Here is a 24,924-nt window from a genome sequence, read left to right as displayed (position 1 = left end):
ATATTGTCCCATCGATTATCGTACACACATATCCTCAAGTGGCCTCCCGGCCTTGATAAGTGGTGATTCCTTTGTAAACAACAAAAAAAGAAGAATAACTTATCTTGCCTTTGGTAACATTTACTTGTTACATATTTGAATTTTTTTTTTACCCTTTTTTGTTTCCGTTTGTTGGCTGCTCTGCTGCTGATTTTTCCAGGACATTCATTGTGTAGCAGAATGGTCAGCAGAAACCGGAAGTCAAAAAACACGCGGAACTTGGGGATAACTCAATAAAAGTAATATACGTAGAGTAAGGGTATGAAGTTAAAGTCAAATGTCTTTCGCTTTGCTTATTTTAAATATCTTTTACAAGGTCTTAAAAATCTAAGTTCGCAAAAAAAAAAAAAAAAAAAAAATTACGTCCGAACTGTGACGTCATCGCAAAATGGCCGCCAGTAACTAAAGACGCCGTCGATTCGTTTTTATTTCCGATAGTTTGACATTTTGGAGATCATTAATTTCCCAAGTTATTAACCACGACTCATATTTTAGCAAGTAAGTAATAAGAATGTTCTTTGTTTAAGAACAAAACCTACAAAATATATTCATAACAAAAATATGCTCGCATCATCTTTTCGACGCTGTTGTTCTTGTTAGTTACATTGAAAAAAAGTCGGTTGGGATTTGTTTCAAAATATTTACAATTAATAGAAAAAAAAAATACATTTACAAAATTTACCAAATATAATAATAGATTTGGTCTATGATATTAAAGAAAATAGATCACATTTTTATTTTGATTATTTCAGTGTTTTTAACTATTTTCTTTAATTGTGTAAAGTTTTTTTTTTTTTTAAAACAAAATGAACTTAAAACTTTTATTTTAACAAATTTTTTGTCGAATCCTCAAAGTAAATAAAACTTCAAAACTTTATTTCGCTTTCAGAAAATAAAATATTAATGTTAAAAGAAAGACTGATAAAAAAAATATTAGATGCTTATGCACTATCTCGCTATTTTTTTTTTTTTTTTAAATAGTATTACATTCAAGTTAAATTCAAGTTTAACGATATCTTTAGTTTTTTTTTTTTTAAATTGTTAGGTGAAAGTACAAAATACTTACAAAACGACAATTTAGTTTTGCTAAAAAGAAAAAGAAGAAACAAGTTCTATTTGTAATAAAAATTGAAAATCTTCGGCCAATTTAGTAAAACTTAATTTTCGCTAATTAATTGTTTCCGGAAACTTTTGATTAAATAATTAATTTTCTACCTTATCGTTTTTCGTAATTTTTGGATATTTTCATTATTGAGACATGACAATTCAGTAGATACCATTGGTTCCATTTGAAATTCAATGTTTCAATTTTTTTAATTTCGCTACAATAACGGAGAGAAGAGCCTAGATTTCAAATTATGAGTTATTTCCCGTGTTTAAGTTAGATTTTAAAAAATAATAATGGCGGGTCAATAGATCGTGAAATCGTGAAAGTATGTAGTAAATGTGTTACTAATTGCGACATAACAAATGAATAATTAATATTGTTTTATTTTCTATGGAAATTCGATTTTCGTTTTTATTCCGAACATGCACGCCTATTTGAAAAAAAAAAAATCTTTTTGAAAAATAAATTTAGTTTTAAAAAAATGGGTGCTTGTTAAGATATAGTCGACAAATCGATTTTTTAAATATATCGTTTTAGGCAAAAACAATATTACGTATCGTCATGTCGAAAAAATTTTTATTTATTTTTTTTATTCAATTTTCACCCCAAACAAGGCACAGTGCCACTTTGAAGCAGGAGGCTACTATTAGGGACTTAATTAGCGGGGCCATTATGAAGGGAGATGAGTAGAAAGATGTTTGTTAACATTACACTTGAACTTCTGCATATCAGTGCAGTTGGGAAAGCAGAATCCCGGAAGGGAGTTCCAAAGACCCGCAGCTGGGGAAGAAACTATTGGAGTAAAAGGCTTTCTTGCACCTAGGGATCTCTACTGTAAAGGGGTGGGACTTAGTAGCTTGTCGGGTTTGTCGGGGGTAGTTACGTCGGGGAGGTACAAGTGTTTGCAGTTCGTCAGAGCATTCACCATTAAAGTATTTGTAGAACAGGCAGAGGGATGCAACATCTCGTCGATGGGACAGAGGCTGAAGCCTAGATGACAGTTCAGAAAATAGTAATATATCTCAACAACTGCTATGGTGCAGCCTTTCCACCCTCAAACAATCCTTTAAAATTACCACTATTTTTTTTTTCCGGGTTGCTGAAAACAAAAGTAACGTTTAAAATTCCAGGAAACGAGTGGTTTCCAAGATATGAAAGAATTATAGTTTCAAAAAAGTGGGTGATCACTTTTTTATTTTTATTTTTTTTAAGGGTGGTGTTTATTGTGGGCTGAGTAGACCTACACAAAACCTGCCTTAAAAAACTTGTTTTCTATAGGTTTTCAGGTGTCCTGAAAACAAATATCGCAAAAATATGCACGTACAACAATGGCCACCACTTATAACTGTTGGAAATATTCTTAACAAGACTTTTTATGCAATTTGCATAAGTGATTTATATGTTTATGTAATTATAAAAATAAAATTATTGTAATCAAAATAACAAAATAATTCTTAATAAAAATTTTTAAACATGTTTTCAATGTTCAACATTAGACGAGCACTTGGAGTCTTGATAATCGCTCAAAAAACAAAAATTACGCAAATATACTGGCTTATTTGAATATTACATTTTCGCATAATGACGGTTATTAGCTGATTAATTTAAAAAAATTTTTTTAACAATTATCAAAACTCCATGTAATCGTCTAATGTCAACCATTGTTTTTCTCCGCTGTGCATTTAACAAAAAACGCTTTAAAATAAGTTAAAACACAAGACTTACCCAGTGTAAACCAACACCTTGTTAATCTTCCCTAAGCATAGTCCCAAATAGTAGCCCCTTGCATCCAAATGGCAATATGCCTTGTTTGGGGGGAATGTGAGTAAAAAAAGAAGAGTAACTTATCTTTGCCATTTGTGTGTGTGTATATATATACTGTACTGATGATTCTTGAAAGGATGAAACACTAGTGTCTGTAGGTATTTAATAATTATAGTAAATAATTATATCAGTCCCTTTAAGAACATGGGTTCTTATCATTAAGCACTTTACAGTTGAAATAAAGTCGGTCACTTTAGCTTACATGCGCAGATCATGATGTCATAGTCATTAGATCACTCTGACAGAAATAAAACATTGAAAAATAAATGTTTAAATTTCAACAATATTTTTCACAGTTAAGGTTGGCTGAGACGATTTGTTCCTTGCTAATGGAATCAGAGATGATTTCATTGCCGGGTTCAAGTCTCCGGCAGTAACTGTGTCACCCTGCGCTTATGATTCCCGAAAGGATGAAACACTAGTGTCTGTATTATTTATATATATATATATATATATATATATATATATATATATATATATATACACTCATTTTTTTGTTTTACCAGAAATACCTGTATCATCCTCCAGTGTTAGAAAACGAAAAATGGATTTCAAGGGATGCGACAAATGTGATTTATGTTGTTGTGAAAATAGTCGGTTGAAGGCCACTGATTATTGCAGCTCTGCCTCCTCATCTTTTCCTCTTCCAAGAGAAGTCTATAAGCCGCCTTATAGTATTGTCGTATGATAGGAATACTATGATAAGGCAGTATTGTAGTCTCCCCACTGTGGGAGCTTCTTTGCTAATGATGTAACATTTAAAAAATATATAAAAAGCTGAAATAATTTTTTTTTTTTCACTTTTTTTCAAGATTGCAACTTAATTGTTAATCAAGGATTAGGCAAACTGCCCCCCCCAACCTTCATAGTAGGACAAAATGGGTAACCATTTTTTTGTATGTCTACCTTTTTTAAATTTCTTTTTCCCAAATATATTCTAGGCTAATTCACCCAAATAATAAAATGACCATTTTTGTAAGTGATTACATGTAAACCGACTGAAAAACTTGGTAAAATTAAAAAGTAAACAATTATATAGAATGGGAATAAAGTTTACATAAAATCATGACCCACTTTCAGAACATATACAAGTTTTTTAAACCTAAAATATACATTTTTAAAGGGAAATAAATTTTGGGTGTTAGTTTGGGAGGGGGGGATAACAAATCTTGGGCATTTTTTATGCAAAAAAGATTGTAACATAAAATGAATAATTTTTCATTAAAAAAGTAGGTATTATTGCCAAAAGAAACTTGGAAGCATGTTTAGTAAGTAAAAATTAAACCAAAGCTTCATTAAAATCTGATTTTTAAATGAATAAAATTTAATTTTAACTTAATGTTTCTAAAAAAAACATGTCTTTCTTTAACTGTGGTAGTAATGCCACAATCTTACCTCAAAGAAACAGAAAGTCTGCTCTCTCTGCTACTGGTGTGTGGAAACCAGGAGATGCTAAAGGTGTGACTTGATATATGGAGAAGAATGTGATAAGTCCATGTGATCTCATGAAGTGATAAGATTAACATAAAAGGAACCAAACTTGAGTTGAAGTGAGTGTCCCTAACGGCGTTCAGTTAAACAGATCTGAAAGGGAAAAGATAACAAAATACAAAGTTCTTATGTTTAACACAAAAAGAAACTGGAATCTTAGGAAGATTTCTATCATCCCAATTATTATAGGAGCAACTGGACTCATGAAAAAGAATATAAAAAACTACCTGACAAATATACTTGGTGAACCAAGTGCAAGAGAGATCTAAACAATTGCACGTGAAGGGACGGTCAGAATATTAAAAAGACCTCACGGTTGGAATATCTGAGTTAGTGGATGAATGTTTGGCACTTGGTAGGATGCTCCATCCCCAGTTTGAATAAACTGATAAGAAAAATAATAAAATAAAAGGAGGAAAAAGCAATATTTTGCTTATGTCTGATCAATAAACATCCATCAATTCATTTGCATGTGTTGAAACTTGACTATTTTCCGATACGTTGATCCCACTTTGACAAAAATTTTAAATTCTACTGAATATTAACCCTACCACTAACTTAAGTCAGGCTGGCAAAGCAAAAAAATAAATAAAAATATAGAAAAGATTTGCAATGTGAGTATAACAAAACTGTTAAAAGCTCAGTTTTTCTTGCCAAAAGCAAGTGATTTTCTTCTTGGAAGGTCACCACTTATGAAGGCCTAGAAACAACTCTAGGATAAAGGTTAAGTGTTAGTTTGATGGTGAGGCAACAAGATCAGTCATGACAGAACTTAAGTACAGTTAGAGTATTTAAGAGGATGGCTCAATAGGAATTTATTCACATTACATTTGAAGACAACCATGTTATAGTTCGCCAGGAAGCAAACCCATGATATTGCATTCCATAGATGCATAGTTCTAGGAAAGAAACTCTGGTCATGGTATTTTTTAGTTTTAGGCACAGAGATTGCAGGAAGTTGTTGGTGGTTGCTGCAGCTAGGTGTGTATTTGTTGCAAATGTTTTACGGGGAGGGGCCATAGATTGGAGCTTGGTCAAGCACCTACCATAAATGTAATAATAGAGAAGAGACAGACTCACAAGAGAGAGCAGGAAATAGGAAGGCGAAAAGCTGATTGCCCACTAAATTTTGCAGATGGTTTTGAACCTTGTCAAGGTAAGATAGAGTTCTCTTAGGAGCTCAACTCAAGATGTGGCAATAGTACTCCATCTTAGGACATATTGACTCTTGTACAGTTAGAGGATTGCATTGGGAGTGAGAGCCTTTCTCGTATGGTAAAACGATTCTATCATTTTTTCAGTGATTTTTGTTCTGATGTAGAAATTCCCTTTCAGGTCAGGGGTAAAAGTCAGTGGCCAAAGTTTGTTGAAGCAGGGTGTTTCTTCTAAGCAAGAGTTATTCATTTCAATTGGGGCAAAGTGAGGATATGAACATTGGTGGTGAAAAAATAGAAGTCTGGTTTTGGGTATATTAAAGGTAACTAGCCATTTTTTACACCATTGAATCACACACTCCATGATAAAGAAGAAAGACTTGAAAAGATCTTAGTCATTGCCAGTCTTTGAAGTGTTGCCATAGATGGTATCGTCTTCATAGATGTTGATGAATGATCATAGGACATGATTTGGTAGATCATTGATGAAGATCAGGAAGAGAGTTGGGCCAATGATGGATCATTGAGGCACCCCTGTGTTAATACTGTGAGCTTTGGATTTCTGCCCATCAACGACTACTTTAATAAACCTATCGGAGCTGATGATTGAGAGGACATTTCTTGTTATTTCCTGTGTGTTAACGTGATTGTGCTGTATATTAAAGGTAACTAGCATTTTTTGCACAATTGAATCACACACTTCAGGTCAGAGGAGATAGAATCAGAGAGATCCTGATCTTTGTTAGCCTTTAAAGTGTTACTATAGATCGTCTGCATAGATGTCGACGAATGAATGAAGGATAACATGTTTTAATGCGTATTTTAAAAAAACTCCCCTCAATACACATCTACTATTTTACAATAATTCACAAAGTTCAAAACCAGCTTCGAAATCTAATAAGTGATGTCCTTTTCTCTACCCTGCAACCGCTTTTTCCACAGAAGATATGTTGCAAGCATGTCTCTACTCTATCATTATTTTCATGGTAAGTGCTCATATGAGCTTCAATCTATGATCCCTCACTGCTAAACCGTCACAAAAAACATTTGTCTAGCTACAACCACTATCAACATTTTCCCCTCATTCCTTATCTATGCATGAATCTAAACACAAATTCCATGAACAGAGCTTTATTTCTAGAACTGCCCGCTTGTAGAACTCTATTCTACTAGCCTGCTTTCCAGCCGACTGCAACAAGTTTTTAAAAAAAAATTTTTTTTATTCAATTTTCACCCCAAACAAGGAAAGTGCCACTTTGAAGCAGGGGGCTATTATCGGGAACATAATTTGCAGGGGCATTATGAAGGGAGATGGGTAGAAAGATGTTTGTTCACATTACACTTGAACTTCTGCGTATCAGTACAGTTGGGAAAGCAGTATCCCGGAAGGGAGTTCCAAAGACTTGCAGTTCTGGGGAAGAAAATATTGGAGTAAAAGGCTTTCTTACACCTAGGCATCTCTACTGTAAAGGGGTGGGACTTAGTTGCTTGTCGGGTTAGTCGGGGGTAGTCACGTCCAGTAGGTACAAGTGTTTGCAGTTCGTCAGAGCATTCACCATTAAAGTATTTGTAGAACAGGCAGAGGGATGCAACATTTCATCGATGGGACAGAGGCTGAAGCCTAGATGACAGTTCAGGTTGGCAACTCTCTTTTGAACCCTGTCCAGGAGTGAGAGGCAAGCAGCAGATGCACCAGCCCAAATGTGACAGCAGTACTCCATACATGGGCGAATGGTGGCTTTGTAGAGGTACAGGATACTTTCAGGCGTAAGTAATTTTCTGGTATGGTAGACAGAGCCCACCTTCTTTGCAGCAGCCTTGGCAATGCTCTCAATGTATATATTCCAGTTCATGTTCCCTGTAAACGTTAGGAGTTTAAAAGAAGTACTTTCAGGCAGTGTGTTTTTGGCCATTGCCATTGGTGGTAGAAAAGGTTTCTTGTAGTTATTGAAGGAAACAAGCTTAGTCTTGGCAGCATTGAATGTAACCATCCATTTTTTGTCCCCATTCCACTACAGATTGGAGGTCATCCTCTAGTGATTCTGCCATTTCCTTAGATATGTGTTCATTTGTTTTCCCTTCATGCCTGTTATAGAGGGTGGTGTCATCAGCAAATATACCCATCTCTGAAACAATTTTATCAGGGAGGTCATTTATGAATATCAGGAATAATAGAGGTCCAAGGATAGACCCCTGGGGTACTCCCGCATTTCTATCACATTGTTTAGATGTACAACCGTCAAGGACAACTTGGATTTTTCTCTTACTTAAGAAGGATTTAATTACATTATGTATTCTTCCAGTGGTACCATATGATCTAATTTTCCTTAGAAGACCATCGTGACATACCCTGTCAAAAGCCTTAGGTATATCAAGGGCTACCGCTCTACCCTCCTCTGTTTTGTCCAGTGAACGGTATATACGTTCAGAGACTACAGTTAAGATATCTGCTGTTGGGACAGGCTTGCCTGAATCCATATTGTTTGTCAGTCAGGAGTTTAGCAGCTGTTAGGTGTTGGACTAGGGCTTGATTAACTAAGGACTCAAATATTTTGGCGAAAAGTGGGAGGAGGCTAATGAGGCGATAATTTAGTGGATCAGTTCTTTCACCAGAATTCTTGAAGACTGGTACCTGAGCTGTCTCCTTAAATAATCAAATTATAGCCAATTTCTACCACTGTTGTCCTGGTGACCACCATACGCTAATTTAACCCTTATCCTCGAGTGACCTTCGAGCCTGGTAAAAAAAAAAATTATTTCTATGCAAAACTGATCGTCTACTCTAAAGTCTAAAATAATTTTTTTTCTTTTTTAATTATTTTTCTGTCAAGTTTTTCAGGCTGTTCACTTGTAATCGTCTAAAAAAAAAAAAGATAAAAGGTCATTTTTCATTTTTTTGGTGAACTATCATACGTAAAGGGTTTCAATAACACCAATTTTAGTAATTATAGATTTTTTTTTTTAATTCTCATAAATTAAAATATTATATTGGCTAGGGAAAGTGTATTTTAACGTATTTGATTTTTTTTATTTTTATTAAACTTTACTGTCTTTTTGTAGGATACTCCATTTCTCATTTCCCGTTGAGAAATATAGACATTTTTATTATTTAATCCATAGCTTGTGAAATGGATATATGGACTCATACCTTTCCCAAGGATGTTGACAGAGCTCAAAACCTGGCACTTCGATCTAAAAGTTTGTACTTATAACCAATGCACCACATCACATAACAAATAAGTGTTTTACTTTCCGAGTTGACACGCTACAATTTCTTTTCACACCCTGACATATATGCACCGCCGCCCTTAAGTATTATTTTATTTATAAAAATCTTTTGATTACTATCAATTAGCTTTAATATTTTTGAAATTATTTTTTTATGCCAAATAATGCAAATTGCCACTTGGAATATAAGCGGCTACTATTTGCGATCATGTCTAACAGGGGACTATGTGAGGTGTTGAGTACAAGACGTTTGTTCCTATTAGATTTAAACATCTGCAGGTTAATAGTCAGGGAAGCGGGAAAGGAGGAGGGAATTTCAAAATCTAATAGTCCAAGGGAAGAAACTAGATGCTGGGATGCCTTCTTCTCTAATTTAGAGTAGAAGGCGTTTCAACATTTAGGGATGTCGACAGTGAAATGGTGGGAGAGCACATTCCATTAAAGTATTTGTAAAACACAGGAATGCAAGATTGCAGTGATGAGATAGAGATATAGGATACTCTCAGGTGTGAGTAATTTTCTAACACAGTAGAGGAAGTCCGTCTTTTTTGCAGCAGCCTCGGCAATGTCCTCAATATATTTATTTCAATTCATGTTGAAATTAGAAAAGATTTTTGTAATTTACATGTTGGTTACCTGTAGGCTCATCATTTTTTAATTTAATTTTCCAATTTTTTTACATATACTTAATCTCATTTAATAATTGTTTGCACTCACTCAATCTTCTCTAGTGCTTGATTGCAGTGTAGTAACAGAATTATACGGTTCTCTAATGTGAAATCTGACCACACCCAACACTTTAGGTTGGAGGATTTGTTGAAAGCACTATATTTACCAAGTATAGATTTTATCTTAAGAATGAATCGATTACACTGGTATAGTCATGACCTCTCAGATGAATTATTGCTGGGATCTGGATCATCTAAGGAAGACTTGGAAGCAAGTGGAGTTTGGAGATGGTTGATTTACTGAACCGTGAAGATTGGAAAATGAGCTTGCAACATTCAAAAAAACATTTGACTCCTGGACGAAGGGAAAAATGAAGAGAAAGAGATATTAAACTAAGCCAAAATTAAGTTTTGCAAACCTTTATGAGCAAATTTCTTAAACTATTTAGCTTTATTATTTCAGCCTAATAAATAAATCATGGACGTTGACGACAGAGAAGAAAATTTTGCTGTTTCAAGGTATTTCATTTTTCATTCGCATTTTATATTTATTATCTATACCTAGCATTCCCAATTAATTTTTTTTTATTTTAGATTATTGTTATTTAGTAGTTATAAAAAGATTGGTAAATGAAGTTCAATACTGTTTGAATTATGCAAATATCCTCATTATTTCAAAAGTTATAAGAATTCAAACTATGAAAATTTGTAGTTCAAAATTGACATTTTTACATAGAAAAATTACTTGAAATCACAGACTAATTCATGACCAGAAACGCATTCAAATTTCTTCACTGTTTTTCTAGTTTTTGAACAAGTTTGATAGAAGTTGACATTTTTATGTAAAATTGTATCTCTTCTGTTGTAACATATTGTTTAGGGAATAAAAGATGCAAATATCAGTATTTCATTGACGAAATCAAGCAACAGACAAACATGTATGAAAATGATTATGTTATAGTCAGCTGGGGAGCAACTCCATGGTATTGTGTCCTACAGATGGGCAGTTTTAGGAAAGAAGCTTTGCTTATGAAATTTTTATTTAGTTTTAGATACAGCAGGGAAATTGTTGACAGTGGTTGTAGCAGGGTGAGTGTTTGCTGTGAGTGTTTTAGGGGTGGGGGGGGGCATAAATTGAAGCTCAGCTGAGCATCTACCGTGAAAATAATAATAGAGAAGAGAGAGACTTGCAACATTTCTTCTTCATGGAGATAATTTGGCTAGTCCAGAGTCAGGTTGTGGTTGCTGTCTGAGCCGATATGATGCAAAACCTGAAATCAGTAATGAGGGCTGTGCGTCACTGAAGATCTTTCTTGAGACATCTGAAGAATGTGTTTTATGATTATTATATCAATTTATTTTAAAATGGAATGCACAAGTATCTGTAGTTTTATTTTTAAAATGATGCTCTGAATGCTTTTATTTTGGTTTAGGATTCTATTTTTATTTTCAAAATAATTTATTAGAAAAAGTGCCTTACTTGCTGCAAAGATTTGTTACTTAATATCGAATAAATAAATTAAAATGAACATTTAGTAAATCCACTTTTCTATTTGTTTATATTGCTTTGTGCAAAGGTCAAGGGACTTTTTCTTTCGACCCCAACAATCATCAGTCGAGGTTACTCTTGAGGTGGCACGTCCTCTGTTGATTGATGTGTGATCCTGTGCAGCTCTCGAAAGTTCACCCTCCCAGGCTTTATCTTCTCACTCTCTGAAAAGAGGTTTATTGCTAATCATTTGAGCTCTCCCTCTTACTAGGGAATGCCGATGGGGCTACTCAGTCATTTTTTTATAGATGCCAGTGCTGTTCCTCTATGATATTGGATTTTGAAATTCCACCCTTCAACCTTGGGTCACATTTTCCCAGCATGGGAGGCAGATAAATATCAACTTATATTGCATTGAAAAATATGAATATTTGATATCTGAATTTTTGAGATGAGGATTAGTTTGTCATATTACTTGGATTCATCGGACTACTGTTCTCATCTGTCATTTTCACGTTTTGATCAACGTAACCTTCTTCTGGTATATCTTGTCAAACTCGGGAATGTTTCTGTCAAACTCATTTGAAATTCCATCCAAATTCCTGAGTTCGACAGAAACATTCCCGAATTCGACAAGATACACCTGAAGAAGGTCGGAGGTTACATTGACCGAAACATTGTGAAAATGACACTCAAAATGAAAACATTAGTCTGACAAATCCAAATAATACGAATAATGAATATTTGATATTCTAGTTTTTGTTTTTATAATAATTATGTATTTTGGTTCTTTCTAAGACATAAAGACATAATCATGCTATGTGTTGTTTTTTCTTTAGTACACAGATAGGGGAGGAGCAATGAAGAAACAGTTGAATTTATTTTTTTATATATATATATATATATATATATATATATACTAGCAGTTCAGCCCAGTTTTGCTCAGGCCCTATGTACTGTTCATAACTTTATGCGCATATGTATATATTAAAAAGTTTGGCTCATGTCCAGGTAACCTACATCTAAAATTTCAAGTATTTAGACCCAAAATTGGCAGAGGAGTTTGGTAGAGTTTATACAGGTCAACTCTTTCAACTTTGACGTCTTGGCAGCTAATTTTTTCCCAAAATCTGTTTAAAAAGCTTGCTGTTTGTCTAAATACCTTTTATGTAAAATTTCAAATGTTTAGACCCAAAATTTGCTGAATAGTTTGCTAGAGACCGTAAAGATAAAATCTTTTGAACTTTGACCCCTTGGTGGACAAATTTATGGTCAAAAACCAATTAAAAAGCTTGCCCCATGTCTGAATACACTTTATGTAAAATTTCAAATGTTTCAAAACTTGGCTGAGAGGTTTTTTAACTTTGAATACAATTTTGACCCCTTAAAAGTTTTAAGTTTTAAAAGGTCAAATTGTTGAACTTTGACCCCTTGACAACCAAATTTCTGTCCGAAAACCAATTAAAAAGATTTTCCCAAGTTTCAATACCCTTTATGTCAAATCTCAAGTCTGTAGACTGAAAATTGATAGAGTAATTTGGTAGGGAAATGTACATACACACACACACACACACACACACACAATTTCACTTATATATATATATATATATATATATATATATATATATATATATTTATTCTCAAAAAGATAAATGTAAGAAAGATATATTAATATCAAAACATGATGAAAGGTACAGATGCATGACTAAGAAGAGACTACATTAATTGTCCTTAATACAATCAAGAAAGAACATGTATTGTCAGGGTAAACAAATAGAGAAAAATACATGACTAACATGCAAGTAAATATGACTTTATTTACAATATTCTAGAAACTTACATGTTAGGATTACTACTCGCTAAGGCCATGCAAAAATGAGTTGATCAGTCTCATTGAATTCCAACCAGAATAAAGGACATCTCACATGGACTATATCAGAGTAGTAAAAGCCATGTAAAAATGGAGAGTAAAAAACCAGCCAGAAAAGAGACTGAATCTAGTTTTGAAACCCTGTACATGGGCAAATTTAGATATATTGTTGGTTTCAGGAATAGAAAGTGCATTTTCTTATTGGCTTGTTCATAGTTCATAGGAAATGACTTGGATGTTGTTTAAGGGAGATAACTCTTGAATGTTTTGAGCCAACGGTGTCTTTTAAAGGTAAATGAAATACCTCTATCATAAAACAAAGATTTGCGTTAGGTTATTCTTTTCTATCTTAGCTTTTGAGTAGAGCTAAATCGACTTGAAATCACAAATTGTTATCTTTTATAAAATAGATCTATTTTCATCTTTTAATGTTTTTCTTTGATAATTTGTCATTTCTTTGTCACTTTCTTTTACAAGGTCAAATTCAGCTGATTCTAGATTTGATATGGTGGTTGGTGCTATCGAAGATATTATAATGGGTAAGTTTAAACAATTACTTTAAAAAAAAAGACTAAATGTGAAATATCGCCAATAACATACTTTTATAGTTAAATGTAGCTATGACTTGCCAGGTGCACCAGGTTATTAAGTGTGATGGTTATTGGGGACACCTGTAACTCCAGATGAAGATAATTGGTTGGTTAGTTTGATCATCTGACAGAGATAAGATTTAAAGTTTCATTTCAATTGTTTAGAAACTTTTAGTTGAGAAAAAAGTCCAGGTAGATAAAAGAAATTGTTTTTTTTTACCAACCAGACATAACTCATACTTAATGAAATTCATTAGTGTAAGTAAATTAAATATGCCCATTTTCTTGCCTCCCCACGAGGGCAAAGTTAAACACGGAGTCGGTTTTTAATGTGAGGAAATCCAGCTTCCCAAAAAGGGCCACTCTGAGTAGGAAAAATAAAAATAACCTCATTCTAGAAGGATTTCTCCTGCACTGATTAGACTTTAAATTTGACATACAGAGAGTTTGAACCTGTGGAACGAGTTCGATTTGGTTTTTAGCCAGTAAAAATAGCTGCTAAGGGGCCAAAATTAAAATTTGCTGGTGTAAATTGACAAAGTGTTATTCTATGCATGCACAAGTATACGTTTATACCTTTACTTTCTTTAAGTTTTATATGCATAAGTAGATAGTACAAATATTAATGAATAAAGTTGCAGAGGTAAATGTTTTGGTTTCAATTCTTGTTGATGGCACGCAAGTCATTTTTTTTTTTTTTACTTTTGAAATCACTATTATATATTGGGTATGATATAATAAAGAACTGACTACGATAATAAACATGAAATTTGCATGAATTAAAATATCATTTAAGCGTATTTTATGATCGGGCTGCTAGATTATATAGGTGAAGTGTGTAGTATCAGAACAGATACTACACTTTGTTCCTAGTAAAAAGGCCAAGAAATATTGCAAATATTGTTAAAGTTGAATTGGCAAATAGCAAACAGAATCCTGAACAGAAGCGTGTGCTCTATCCCAACTATTATCAATGGACCTGAGGTAATCTCGTCAGCATCAGACAAAGCCAAACTCTTTGTCAAGAACTTTGCAGCTAATTCTACCCTTTGCGACCAAGACCGCCAACCCCCAATATTTCCTCCTGTATCAGAAAACACGCTATGTGATATACGTATATCTGTACGTGATGTTGCCAAGCTAATCAAAAACCTTGATTCGAGTAAAGCAACTGGCCCTGATGGTATTCCAATTATAGTACTCAAAAAACTTCAACCTGAACTAGCGCCCATACTTACAAAACTGTTTAAACGTTGTCTTAAGGAGAATAGTTTCCCATCTCCCTGGAAAATCTCATCAGTATGCCCTGTATTTAAGAATTCAGGTGATCGCTCATCCCCCTCTCAGTACAGGCCAATAAGTCTCCTGTGCGTCATGAGTAAGTTGCTAGAATCTGTGTTAAATACAGAAGTAATCAAACATCTCAACAAAAATAACCTTCTTAGTGACACTCAATATGGTTTCCGTTCTGCTAGATCTACAGCAGATGTCCTTACAGTTATATCGCATAGGATTAGCAAATCTCTCGACGGTGGCAATCTTTCTAGGGCAATTGCTCTTGACATATCTAAAGCCTTTGATAGGGTATGGCATAAGGGTTTACTTCATAAGATCGCTAGCTATGGTATAGCTGGAAAAGTCTTCTCAATTATTAAATCATTTCTTTCTGATAGGTTCATAAGAGTAGTAGTTGAGGGGCAAAAATCAGAAGCTCACAGTATTAATGCCGGTGTCCCTCAGGGATCCATCCTGGGCCCAACTCTTTTCCTGATCTACATTAATGATCTTCCAAATCATATCCTTACATCATTTGTAGACATTTATGCTGACGACACTACCATTTATGGTAGCACATCTAAGACAGTAAACGAGCAAGTACTCTCCAATTCTCTCTCCTCTGATCTTGAGCATGTAGTACAATGGGGAAAGGAGTGGCTGGTTACTTTTAATGCATCTAAAACCAAGCTTCTCTCTTTACATCATCAACATTTTAATCCACATTTGTCATCAATTGAAATGAATGGCTCTCGTCTTCAGGAGGCCTCAAGTTTTGACAAGCTTCTGGGCTTGACCATTACTCCTGATCTTAAATGGAACACGTATATCAAATCTGTTGCCAAGGCCGCTGGAAAAATGGTGGGATCTTTCTATCGATCCAGTAGATATCTCACTGCTGATGCTATTCTCTATCTATATAAGAGCCAGGTACGTCCAAGGATGGAATACTGTTGCCACATCTGGGCAGGAGCTGCTAGAAAGGACTTGTCCTGCCTTGATAGAGTTCAAAATAGACTTCGTAGCCTCGTAGGAGATGTCCTTTTCTCCTCCTTACAACCTTTATCTCACAGAAGAGATGTTGCGAGTTTGTCTCTGATGTATCGTTATTTTCATGGAAAGTGTTCAACTGAGCTTCAATCTATGGTCCCCCCTCGCCAAACTTTCACAAGAAACACTCGTCTAGCTGTAAACACTATCAATAATTTCCCCCACTCTTTATCTGTGCCTAAACCTAAACATAGATTCCATGAACAAAGCTTCTTTCTTAGAACTGCACGCCTGTGGAATTGTCTTCCGTTTTCCTGCTTTCCGGCTGACTACAATATGGTTGTGTTCAAGTCTAAGGTAAATAAGTTCTTGATGAGCCGTTCCATATAAGTTATTAAATTTACCAAATTTTCATTACTAATGATTACTATATTGACCAACTTCTACTGTACACTCTTTAACCCTTATCCTTGAGTGGCCTCTGGGCCTTGATAATGTGGTGATGCCTTTGTAAAAAAAAAAAAAAAAAAAAAAAAAAATTGTTCGTCTTCTTCATTAAAATATAATTTTTTTTTTACATGCGACTGAGGACTGCTTGTGAATTTGATTTTCCCTAGAAACTTCCTCCTTTGGAGGAAGCTGGTTCAATCTGATATGGGTCAATGCCGCTGCTCTCTCTTTCTCAGCTTGAGAAAGAAATCTAGAGCACATAATCATGGCATACAAAAGGCAAATAAGAATTACAATAAAATTTACATAAACGATACACATTTGAATTGCTATTTGTTTCTCTGCCAATTAACCAGCTGTTTAATCCTATGTGTGTGCATTGCTAAAACTTTGTAAGTCATGCTTGCTTGTTATCTTGCTTATTCCTGTTGTCATGCCGTACCACTATTCAAACCTAAGATTTTACAAGCACATTTTATCAGAAAAACTACTGTGCACATGAATATGTTTAAAAAAATTTTTTCCTTATTCCAGTTTATGAGTGGAGAACTGGTAGACAATTTCAAGACGAGCAAAGATACATATTATTTTCTGTAACTCCCTCCCTACTAGTCTCATATTGTCACCTACCATGAGTTGCTCATTTTTTCACCTTACCAAGTAAAGGGTGACGCACACAGCAACCTTGGCTCCATCCAATCATTCCACCTAAATATGTTGTCGGGCCAGACACCCATACAAATCCACTCATACACTAAATCACATGAGCAGTTTTTACAGAAAAAGGCTTTAATCATCTTACGAAAAAGATTGGCAAAAAGTGCCTCAAAGAAAACGGATTTTCCAGTTAATGAATGATTTGAATATTTTGATTTTTTTTCCATTGTGTATAAAAATAACTTGAATTTGAATTATCGCAATAATTTAAAAATCTACCAACTTGTCCCTTGATGAAAAAAAACATTTTCTTCCAACAAAGTGGAGTAAATGCATCATACTCCAAATCATTTCCTACTATCTGTAGTTACCAACCTGTTATTCAGAATTCAACCTCTCTGTACCCTATACTGGTCACACTTTAATTTATTTTGCTTATTGACTCTCAATTATTTTACCAGCATTCTCATATGGAGAGAACCATATTACATTTTGAACTATTTAACTCTTATGTGTATTACCTTCTGAATTGCCCACTGGTATACTGTAAGTTGAAAGTCCACTTTCTCTCATAAGCTGATATTGTATATTTAAATGTATTCTTTGCTCGCCAGTTAGATATATATTCTTCAAACACCCTTTTTTTTTTTGTCTTTTATATTTCTTTTCTGTATTTATGCAAATAAATATTTGTATTTCAATTTCTAACTTGCAGTTCTGATTGTTCAGACAATCATTCTCATCCTGGGTGTTATTAGCACAACGTTTTGGTTGTTGAAAATCAGGTGTAAACTCCATGTTTTTTTCAACTAAGGAAAAGGGGTTATCTCTGTATTGTAAGAAATCGGACCTTGGGTTTGCGGGTGTGTCCATAAATTAAAAAAAAAAAGTCAAATTTTAGGGGTCACTATGATACTTTTTAAGAGTTTCCTATGATTTAATTTTTAACTGCATCCTTTTGTAATATTACCAAAGAAACGTTTTACAAAACTGTGGATAGACATCCCATGCGTTTTTGGGGTTTTTTTAGGGGGGGGGGGGAGTCTTATGTTATTTCACACTTGTTTATTGCTTTTCCTTTACTTTCACCAGTGTCTTGAACTGGAGAACCCTTCCTCTGTGTGTGTTTTTTTGTTTATTTGTAAACATGCATTAGGTTGCATGTTTACAAATATGAATAACAGACTTACTGCAGGTGAAGAGGTTGCCACAGAAGAAATTAAAAATTTCTCTGGTTTTGAGTTTGGTTACTCAGAAATTGCTTTTTTCTTTTTTTTTTCTTTCTTTTTTTTTAAATAGTAGCATTTTCTTAAATGGGGTTTCATGCTGAGAGCAAGATATTTGGAAAAAATAATGTTAAGTGATTTGGTAGGTGATTGGCTATTTTGAGAGTTTGCTTGTTGGCCATTATTTTGACTAGATATCTAAATGGCCGAATGAGGATGACTAAGAAAAAGAATGGAACTTAAGATTTTTAGGCAAAAGTACATATATTTTAATCTGTGAGAGGGCTCGGCAGAAATTAGAGCGGGCCTTCTGAGCGTTGGGTGGTTTGTTTGGTTTACTGAAGTCTAGATAGGTTGAATCTGTGTGCTTTTTAGAGAGAGATTGGCTCTAAATTATAAGACTTGCATTTTAATTTGATTGGACAAGATTTATAACTTCCAAAAAAATAAAACATTGTTATTTGTTTAAACGAGAGTTTCGGTTTCATTTGGAGGGAGAATTCTTCTGCTGGAGCTCCGAGACCACACGACTGATGCTGTAACCGATGTCAGAATCGTAATAGTAACTTTGGACCCGCATCAGTGGAACGATTATGTCCTGTAGAGTTGACGCATACAGACACTTCATAATTTAAATCAGAACCCTGCAATGTAAAATTTTATTTTATATTATAGTGTTGCGTAAAAGCTTACACATTCTTAACAAAAGTGGAATAATTTAATTTTTAATGAATGGCATTATGAAACAATGACTGCAGGGTGGATGCAGTCATTGTTTCATAATGCCATTCATTAAAACAAAGATGGTGATAACTGCACAATCGATTATATCACAATGGCATCATCCATTAAACCTGAGAGAGGAGAATCCTTTATGACATTTTTTTTTAATGACACATAATCTTTGGGATCATGGGTCTATGGGACAAACCATTTAGATCCATGGGAATCTAGTACGGCATAATCATTAGATCACCGGAGTTAAGCAAAGGGGAGTCTGGCCATTACCAGATGGGTAACCACTTGATAATGTTAGGTATTGTATATCATCTTGCCATGATCGGGATATACATGCGACTGTGGACTGTTTGTGAATATGATATTCCTGTAAACGTTCTTCTTTGAAAGGAAGCTGCCATAGCTTGTCCAGGGTTGATACCAAACTATGTGTTACCGTTTCGATCAGGTCTAGTCCACAGAATGTACACTAGATGACATTGCAAAAGTGTGAATAACAAAGGGCAAACGATATGAGGAGTAGGAAGAGACAAATAATAAAAATCATTACGAGAGAGGGAAGGAAATAGAGAGAGGCAAGAGAAAGGACTGATGAGTCACTATACTCAACTAGCTACAACCACTATATATAATTTCTCCCATTTTCTAAATATGCTTAAATCTAAACGCAGAATCCATGAATAAAGCTTATTTCCCAGAACTGCCTGTCTTTGGAACACTGTTTTATTGGCCTGCTTCCCAGTTGAATAAATCATGGTAGCCTTCACATTCAGTGTAAACAAGTTCCTGTTGAGCCTTCCCCATAAATAATCAAATTCTACCTAATTTACACCATTAACGATTACTATACTATCACCTTACATTCATTAAACCTTATCCTCGAGTGGCCTCCGTAAAAAGAAAATATATATGTTTTAGTTGAAAGTGGATGACATCACAAAGCTACCAATTATTCATTATGACATCATCAGACGTTTAAACTGTTAGTATTATTTATATAAGTCAGTAGCAGCAGTATAAGTGGAATTTCTAAATATTTATGAAAACATTTTGGAGTTTACAAATATTTAATAACATAGTGTGTGTGTGTGTGTGCTAGTATACTCTTGTCATTAATACATTTTTTCAAAATACAAATCATTTTGATAATCCTTGGAAACTTGTTACAAATCAAAAGTAACTTATAGAGGTTCCAACTTAAACAAAGATATTTTGAAGAAGAGTCAGTTTCAGAGAAATATTTTTAATGATTATTGTTTTTAGGTTTCTATTTAAATGTAAAAGAGCAAGATAAATATTAGATGATAAACGCCAGCAAAATAATGAATTCAAAAGCATAAATTCACCAAAGAGATAATTTCTATGTGTTATAAATGGAAGCTTATATCAATAGAATGTTTGCTAATATTTTTAGACTTTTGTGACACAAAGGAGGTTTTCAGCTGAGATATCAAAGGATTCAGTTGATTATTGAAGGACTATGAATTATTCACAGGTCTGAAAATCGTAATCAAAACTTTTTCACTCAATTATACAAATTATATTTCATTAAACATCATTAATAAGAATCAATGTTCATTTGTTTCATAGTAAAAGGAAAGTTCTGTGAGTTCGAAATATTTAAATGAATAAATTTATACATTGGTTTTCATTGGGAATATGATAATGTGAAAGAGTTAAGAAGTTTTGTGTCTGTGTGTTTGTTAATGTCTGCGTACATATGCTTATGAGTGTGTTTGCATGAGTTGAGATAAAAGACAGGCTGAGGTGATGTAAATCTTAGCTCTGTCATGGATTCTGGTTCAACTGTTTATTGAAGAATAAAATCTGGCTTTTTATGCATTTGAGAGCGGATCAAAATAGCAATTTTTATAAATTCAGAGAAATGCATTCGATTGACTTAGAATTTTTTTATTAGTTTTTATTCATTCAGACAAATGTATGCACAGAAACTTACGCTGAAACAACTTTAAGCATTTTTATTTGGGATGCCAAAGAGTGAATTCTGCTGCCACAAATTCCATGTTGATTATTTATCTCAGCATATTAATTACTCTCCTCCACATGAATTATCAAACTATGAACTAATGTTCTTCCTTTATATATCTACTAGCGAGGGGGGGGTTAAAAAAAAAAGTAAGTATGAGGATCGAACCCGAACCCTTCAGGCAAAGTTGTAAATTAAAGTGTGAAAAAAAACACGTGCGACGTTAATCATTGCCCTACCGTGACATGCTAACGGAAACATGTTTGAATTTATTTAATTACTTGGGATAGTACCTTCATTTACTGCTGAACGCTTTTTTTTTTCCCCCCCAAGATGTTATAGGAAAAAGACTAACCCACATGCGGCGAGCGACAAATGTTGAATATTTATCTTCCCGAAATCGAGCAAATTAAATAGACAGGCGAGCTTCGTTGTTAACTGTGAGATATTACGATTTATATGTGATATAAAAAGTTTTTAAAAGTTATGAAGCGAGCGACCGCTTCTCTGAAAAAAGCCTTTTGTTGACATACAGAAAAAGCGAACACACACACATACATACATACATTTTCGCTTTTATATATATAGATGTAAAATTGCACATTTAAATATGATATAAAATCTCTTTTTGTGAATTTGTGCTTTCGAATTTGATTTGTTTGTGTTTATCATCCAACATTTCTTTCACATTTGAGTATGACCTGAAAATATTTCTCTAAAATCGATTCATCCAAACAGCCTACCAAAAATCTAGAACACTAAAGAGTCCTCAAATTATTCTAGTTTGGTTTTATACCTACTATTTGTTTGTATGTTTCATACCTATTTTCTTGTACATATTGTTTTAAAAAAATTTTTTTTTCTTGAATATTGAATTCTAATAAACAATTCACGGTAACTTTGAACCGACAAAAAATATTTTAATAAAAAAATCCTTTTGCATTTGTTAAAACAAAGCTGATTGCAGCATCTCTGAGTAAATGATCATCGGATAATAAAAAAAAGAAATCAATAAATGAATATTCAACAAATGTTGGGAAATAATAATTGATGCACAATTATTTTCTTTTTTGTTGCAGATGATGAATTTCAGACGTTACAAAATAATTTTCTTGAAAAATATTTCAATGAATTTGATGATTCAGAAGAGAATAGATTTATTTATACAGATATACATACAGAATATGTAAGTTTCTTTACAAATTAACAAATTTGACAATATTTTTTTTTGCACACGCACACATATATATATGTTAGTGTTCGGACGATTAATCGGTATCAGGAATTGGAAAATCAGAATTTTTAAGGATATCGGAATTGCTATTGAAATGAAAAAATTTATGCCTATTTTCCGATGCCGAAAACAATGCTTTTAATTGTTTTTATTGTGTTTCAAATTTAATTTTCCAGGCTTGTATTACTGATGAAATGATACATATTGATTTTAAACTAGCAGTAAAATGAAAAAGATCTCTAGGAAAAACCCATAAGTGTATTTTTACATTTATGAAAATATATGCACATATTACTTGGTTTTTGTGGTAATCTGCACCCTCCTCACACACAAAAACCAAGTCTACATTAAAAAATTTGAAAAGAATCGGAATCAGGGAATTTAGAATAAAATCAGTAATTTATCGAAATCGAGAAAAATATTGGAATCATCCCATTACTAATATATATATATATATATTAGCAAAAGTACCCATTGTTGACTGGGTTCAAAAACAGCCTACAGAAAATGGACTGATTTATGAAAATATGATAGGTTATGAAAAGAAAGGGTTGTAAAGAGATAGCTTCGAATTTGGGGGTATCAAAACCAAAGTAAAATATGATGAAAGTAAAAATAAAAGAGATAAACCCCATAATTTATTATACCATACCTGTTCACACTGAAACATTTATCACAATATTCTGTGGATCTATATTAAAAAAAACTTGTTAAACTTTGTGACATATTTCCATTCTATGGAGATCAGGCACAAACGAACACCCCATAATTTTATTATACCCTATTTCTTCAAACTGAAACATAATTATCAAAATATACTTACGCAGATAGATATGAAAAGTCTTTATTAAAGTTTGTGCCTATTTCCATTCTAGGGAGGCCAAGCGCGAATGCAGACCCCACAATTTTATTATACCATCCCTATTTAAGTTAAAACATACTTATCAAAGTATTATTATGTACATCTATATCAAAAACACTTGTAAACGTTTTTTTTTTTTAATTTTTAAATTTTTTATTTCCATACTTTGTGGACCAGCCGCGTACACAGACCCCACAATTTTGATGAATCATCATTATGCCAGATCAGACATACCCATTCCTGTGTTTCGATACATCTTCTATCATTACATGTGATCAGTTTTCTATAATAGTCAACCATATAGGAGCCTATTCGTGACAAGACACACACACAGACGTTCAGCTTTATATTATAGATATGTATGTATGTATATATATATATATATATATATATATATATATATATATATATATATATACATATATATATATATATATATATATATATCATTAGTTAGCATTCTAAAAACCAAAGGATAGAATTAATTCACACTCATAAATTTTTATTACTTATTTATGTAAACACCTGAATTTTCCTTTTAGAAATAATAATAATAGTATACATGCTCTGAAGTTGGAAATTCACTTTCATTGGGCTTAATATTGTTACAATTCGAAGTACAACTTTATGGAATATATACTAAGACTATATACTACTAGCATCCCGATCATAAAATACGCTTAAATATGATATTTAATTCATGCAAATTTCATATTTATTATCGTAGTCAGTTCTTTATTATATCATACCCAATATATAATAGTGATTTCAAGAGTAAAAAAAAAAAAAAATGACTTGCGTGCCATCAACAAGAATTGAAACCAAAACATTTACCTCTGCAACCTTATTCATTACCATTTGAACTATCTCCTTATGCATATAAAACTTAAAATAAGAAAGTGAAGGTATAAATGTATATTTGTGCATGCATAGAATAACACTTTAAGTCAATTTACACCTGCCAAGTTTTAATTTTGACCCTTTAGCAGCTATTTTTACTAGCTAAAAACCAAATCGAATTTGTTCCACAGGTTCAAATCCTCTGTATGTCAAATTTTAAGTCTGTAGACCAAAAATTGACAGGCGTTTGATGGGGACCGTTCCTCAGACAGACAAGGTCAGTTATATATATATGCTTTGAGAAAAATACACTTTTGCAATTATATTTCTCTCCTTGTGAATGCCAATCCTTTTTTAGCCTAGCAGCTCTATGTTTGTCAAATACAACAGAGCATATAGAAATGAAAAACAATTTCACTATTCCAAGGTTTTATTTATCTTAGAACAATCAATATATTTATGTTAACATTGAATTTTTTTCTTACATATACTCATCAGAAAAAACATTTTCGTAGTAAGAAGCATAACCATATAATGTTGAAAATGAAGCATATAGAAGAACTGACATTGAGTGTTAACTTTAGGTTGCCATCTTTGTTTTAATAATATACTAGCTGGGCATCCAGCATTGCCCTATCATACAATACGCTTAAACATGATATTTTAATTTATGCAGATTACCTATGTACTATTCTAGAATCAACCCTCTATTGAATATTATATATTACAAGGAATAATTTGCCCAGTGAACTAATTTGCAAAAAAAATTTAAGAATAATAATGATAATGTCATTCATCAAATTCCGTCTGTGTTTGTTTACAATATCATGTCAGCTGATATTTGGGCTTGACGATGAATGCCCTGGAAAGTCATTTCTGATTAATATTTAGTTTTAAAATATGCAAACGAAGAAATGATTTGCGGCGGTTTTAAATAGTACCTTTTCTTTTATCATAAATTGAATTCATTAATAAGAAAAAAATTAAAATAAAATGGTACACCCAGGCTTGAACAGGGGATCATTCGAACTGTAGTTGAATGCTCTGTCACTGAGGTATATTTTCACATGTCAATAAGTCTGTTTTGTTTTTTGTTTTTTAAGAAGAAATGATTTGTTGGGATTTTATTATCTCCCTTGCCGGTGTAACATAAAATATTGCCCTGTAAAAATTCTTTTTTTTTAACATCTGTGTCATTCACAAT

General features: G+C 33.2%; 1 protein-coding gene across 1 annotated transcript in view; it reads left to right on the top strand.

The window, feature by feature from the left end:
- Positions 1–263: 263 nt before the first annotated feature.
- Positions 264–24,924, top strand: part of LOC145297497 (ADP-ribosylation factor-like protein 2-binding protein) — a 36,037-nt gene continuing 11,376 nt past the window's right edge. The window contains exons 1-4 of the mRNA XM_080143394.1: positions 264–537; positions 9,976–10,031; positions 13,349–13,410; positions 21,864–21,970. Of these exons, the coding sequence (XP_079999520.1) occupies positions 9,991–10,031; positions 13,349–13,410; positions 21,864–21,970 (210 nt within the window). The 5' untranslated portion in view covers positions 264–537; positions 9,976–9,990. The remainder of the gene's footprint in view (positions 538–9,975; positions 10,032–13,348; positions 13,411–21,863; positions 21,971–24,924) is intronic.

The sequence above is a fragment of the Euprymna scolopes genome, chromosome 18 (genome assembly GCF_053919585.1).
Source record: "Euprymna scolopes isolate OS-2025 chromosome 18, ASM5391958v1, whole genome shotgun sequence".
Lineage (NCBI taxonomy): Eukaryota > Metazoa > Mollusca > Cephalopoda > Sepiida > Sepiolidae > Euprymna > Euprymna scolopes.
The sequence above is the reverse complement of the archived record's forward strand: the minus strand, read 5'-3'. Positions and strand labels throughout refer to the sequence as shown.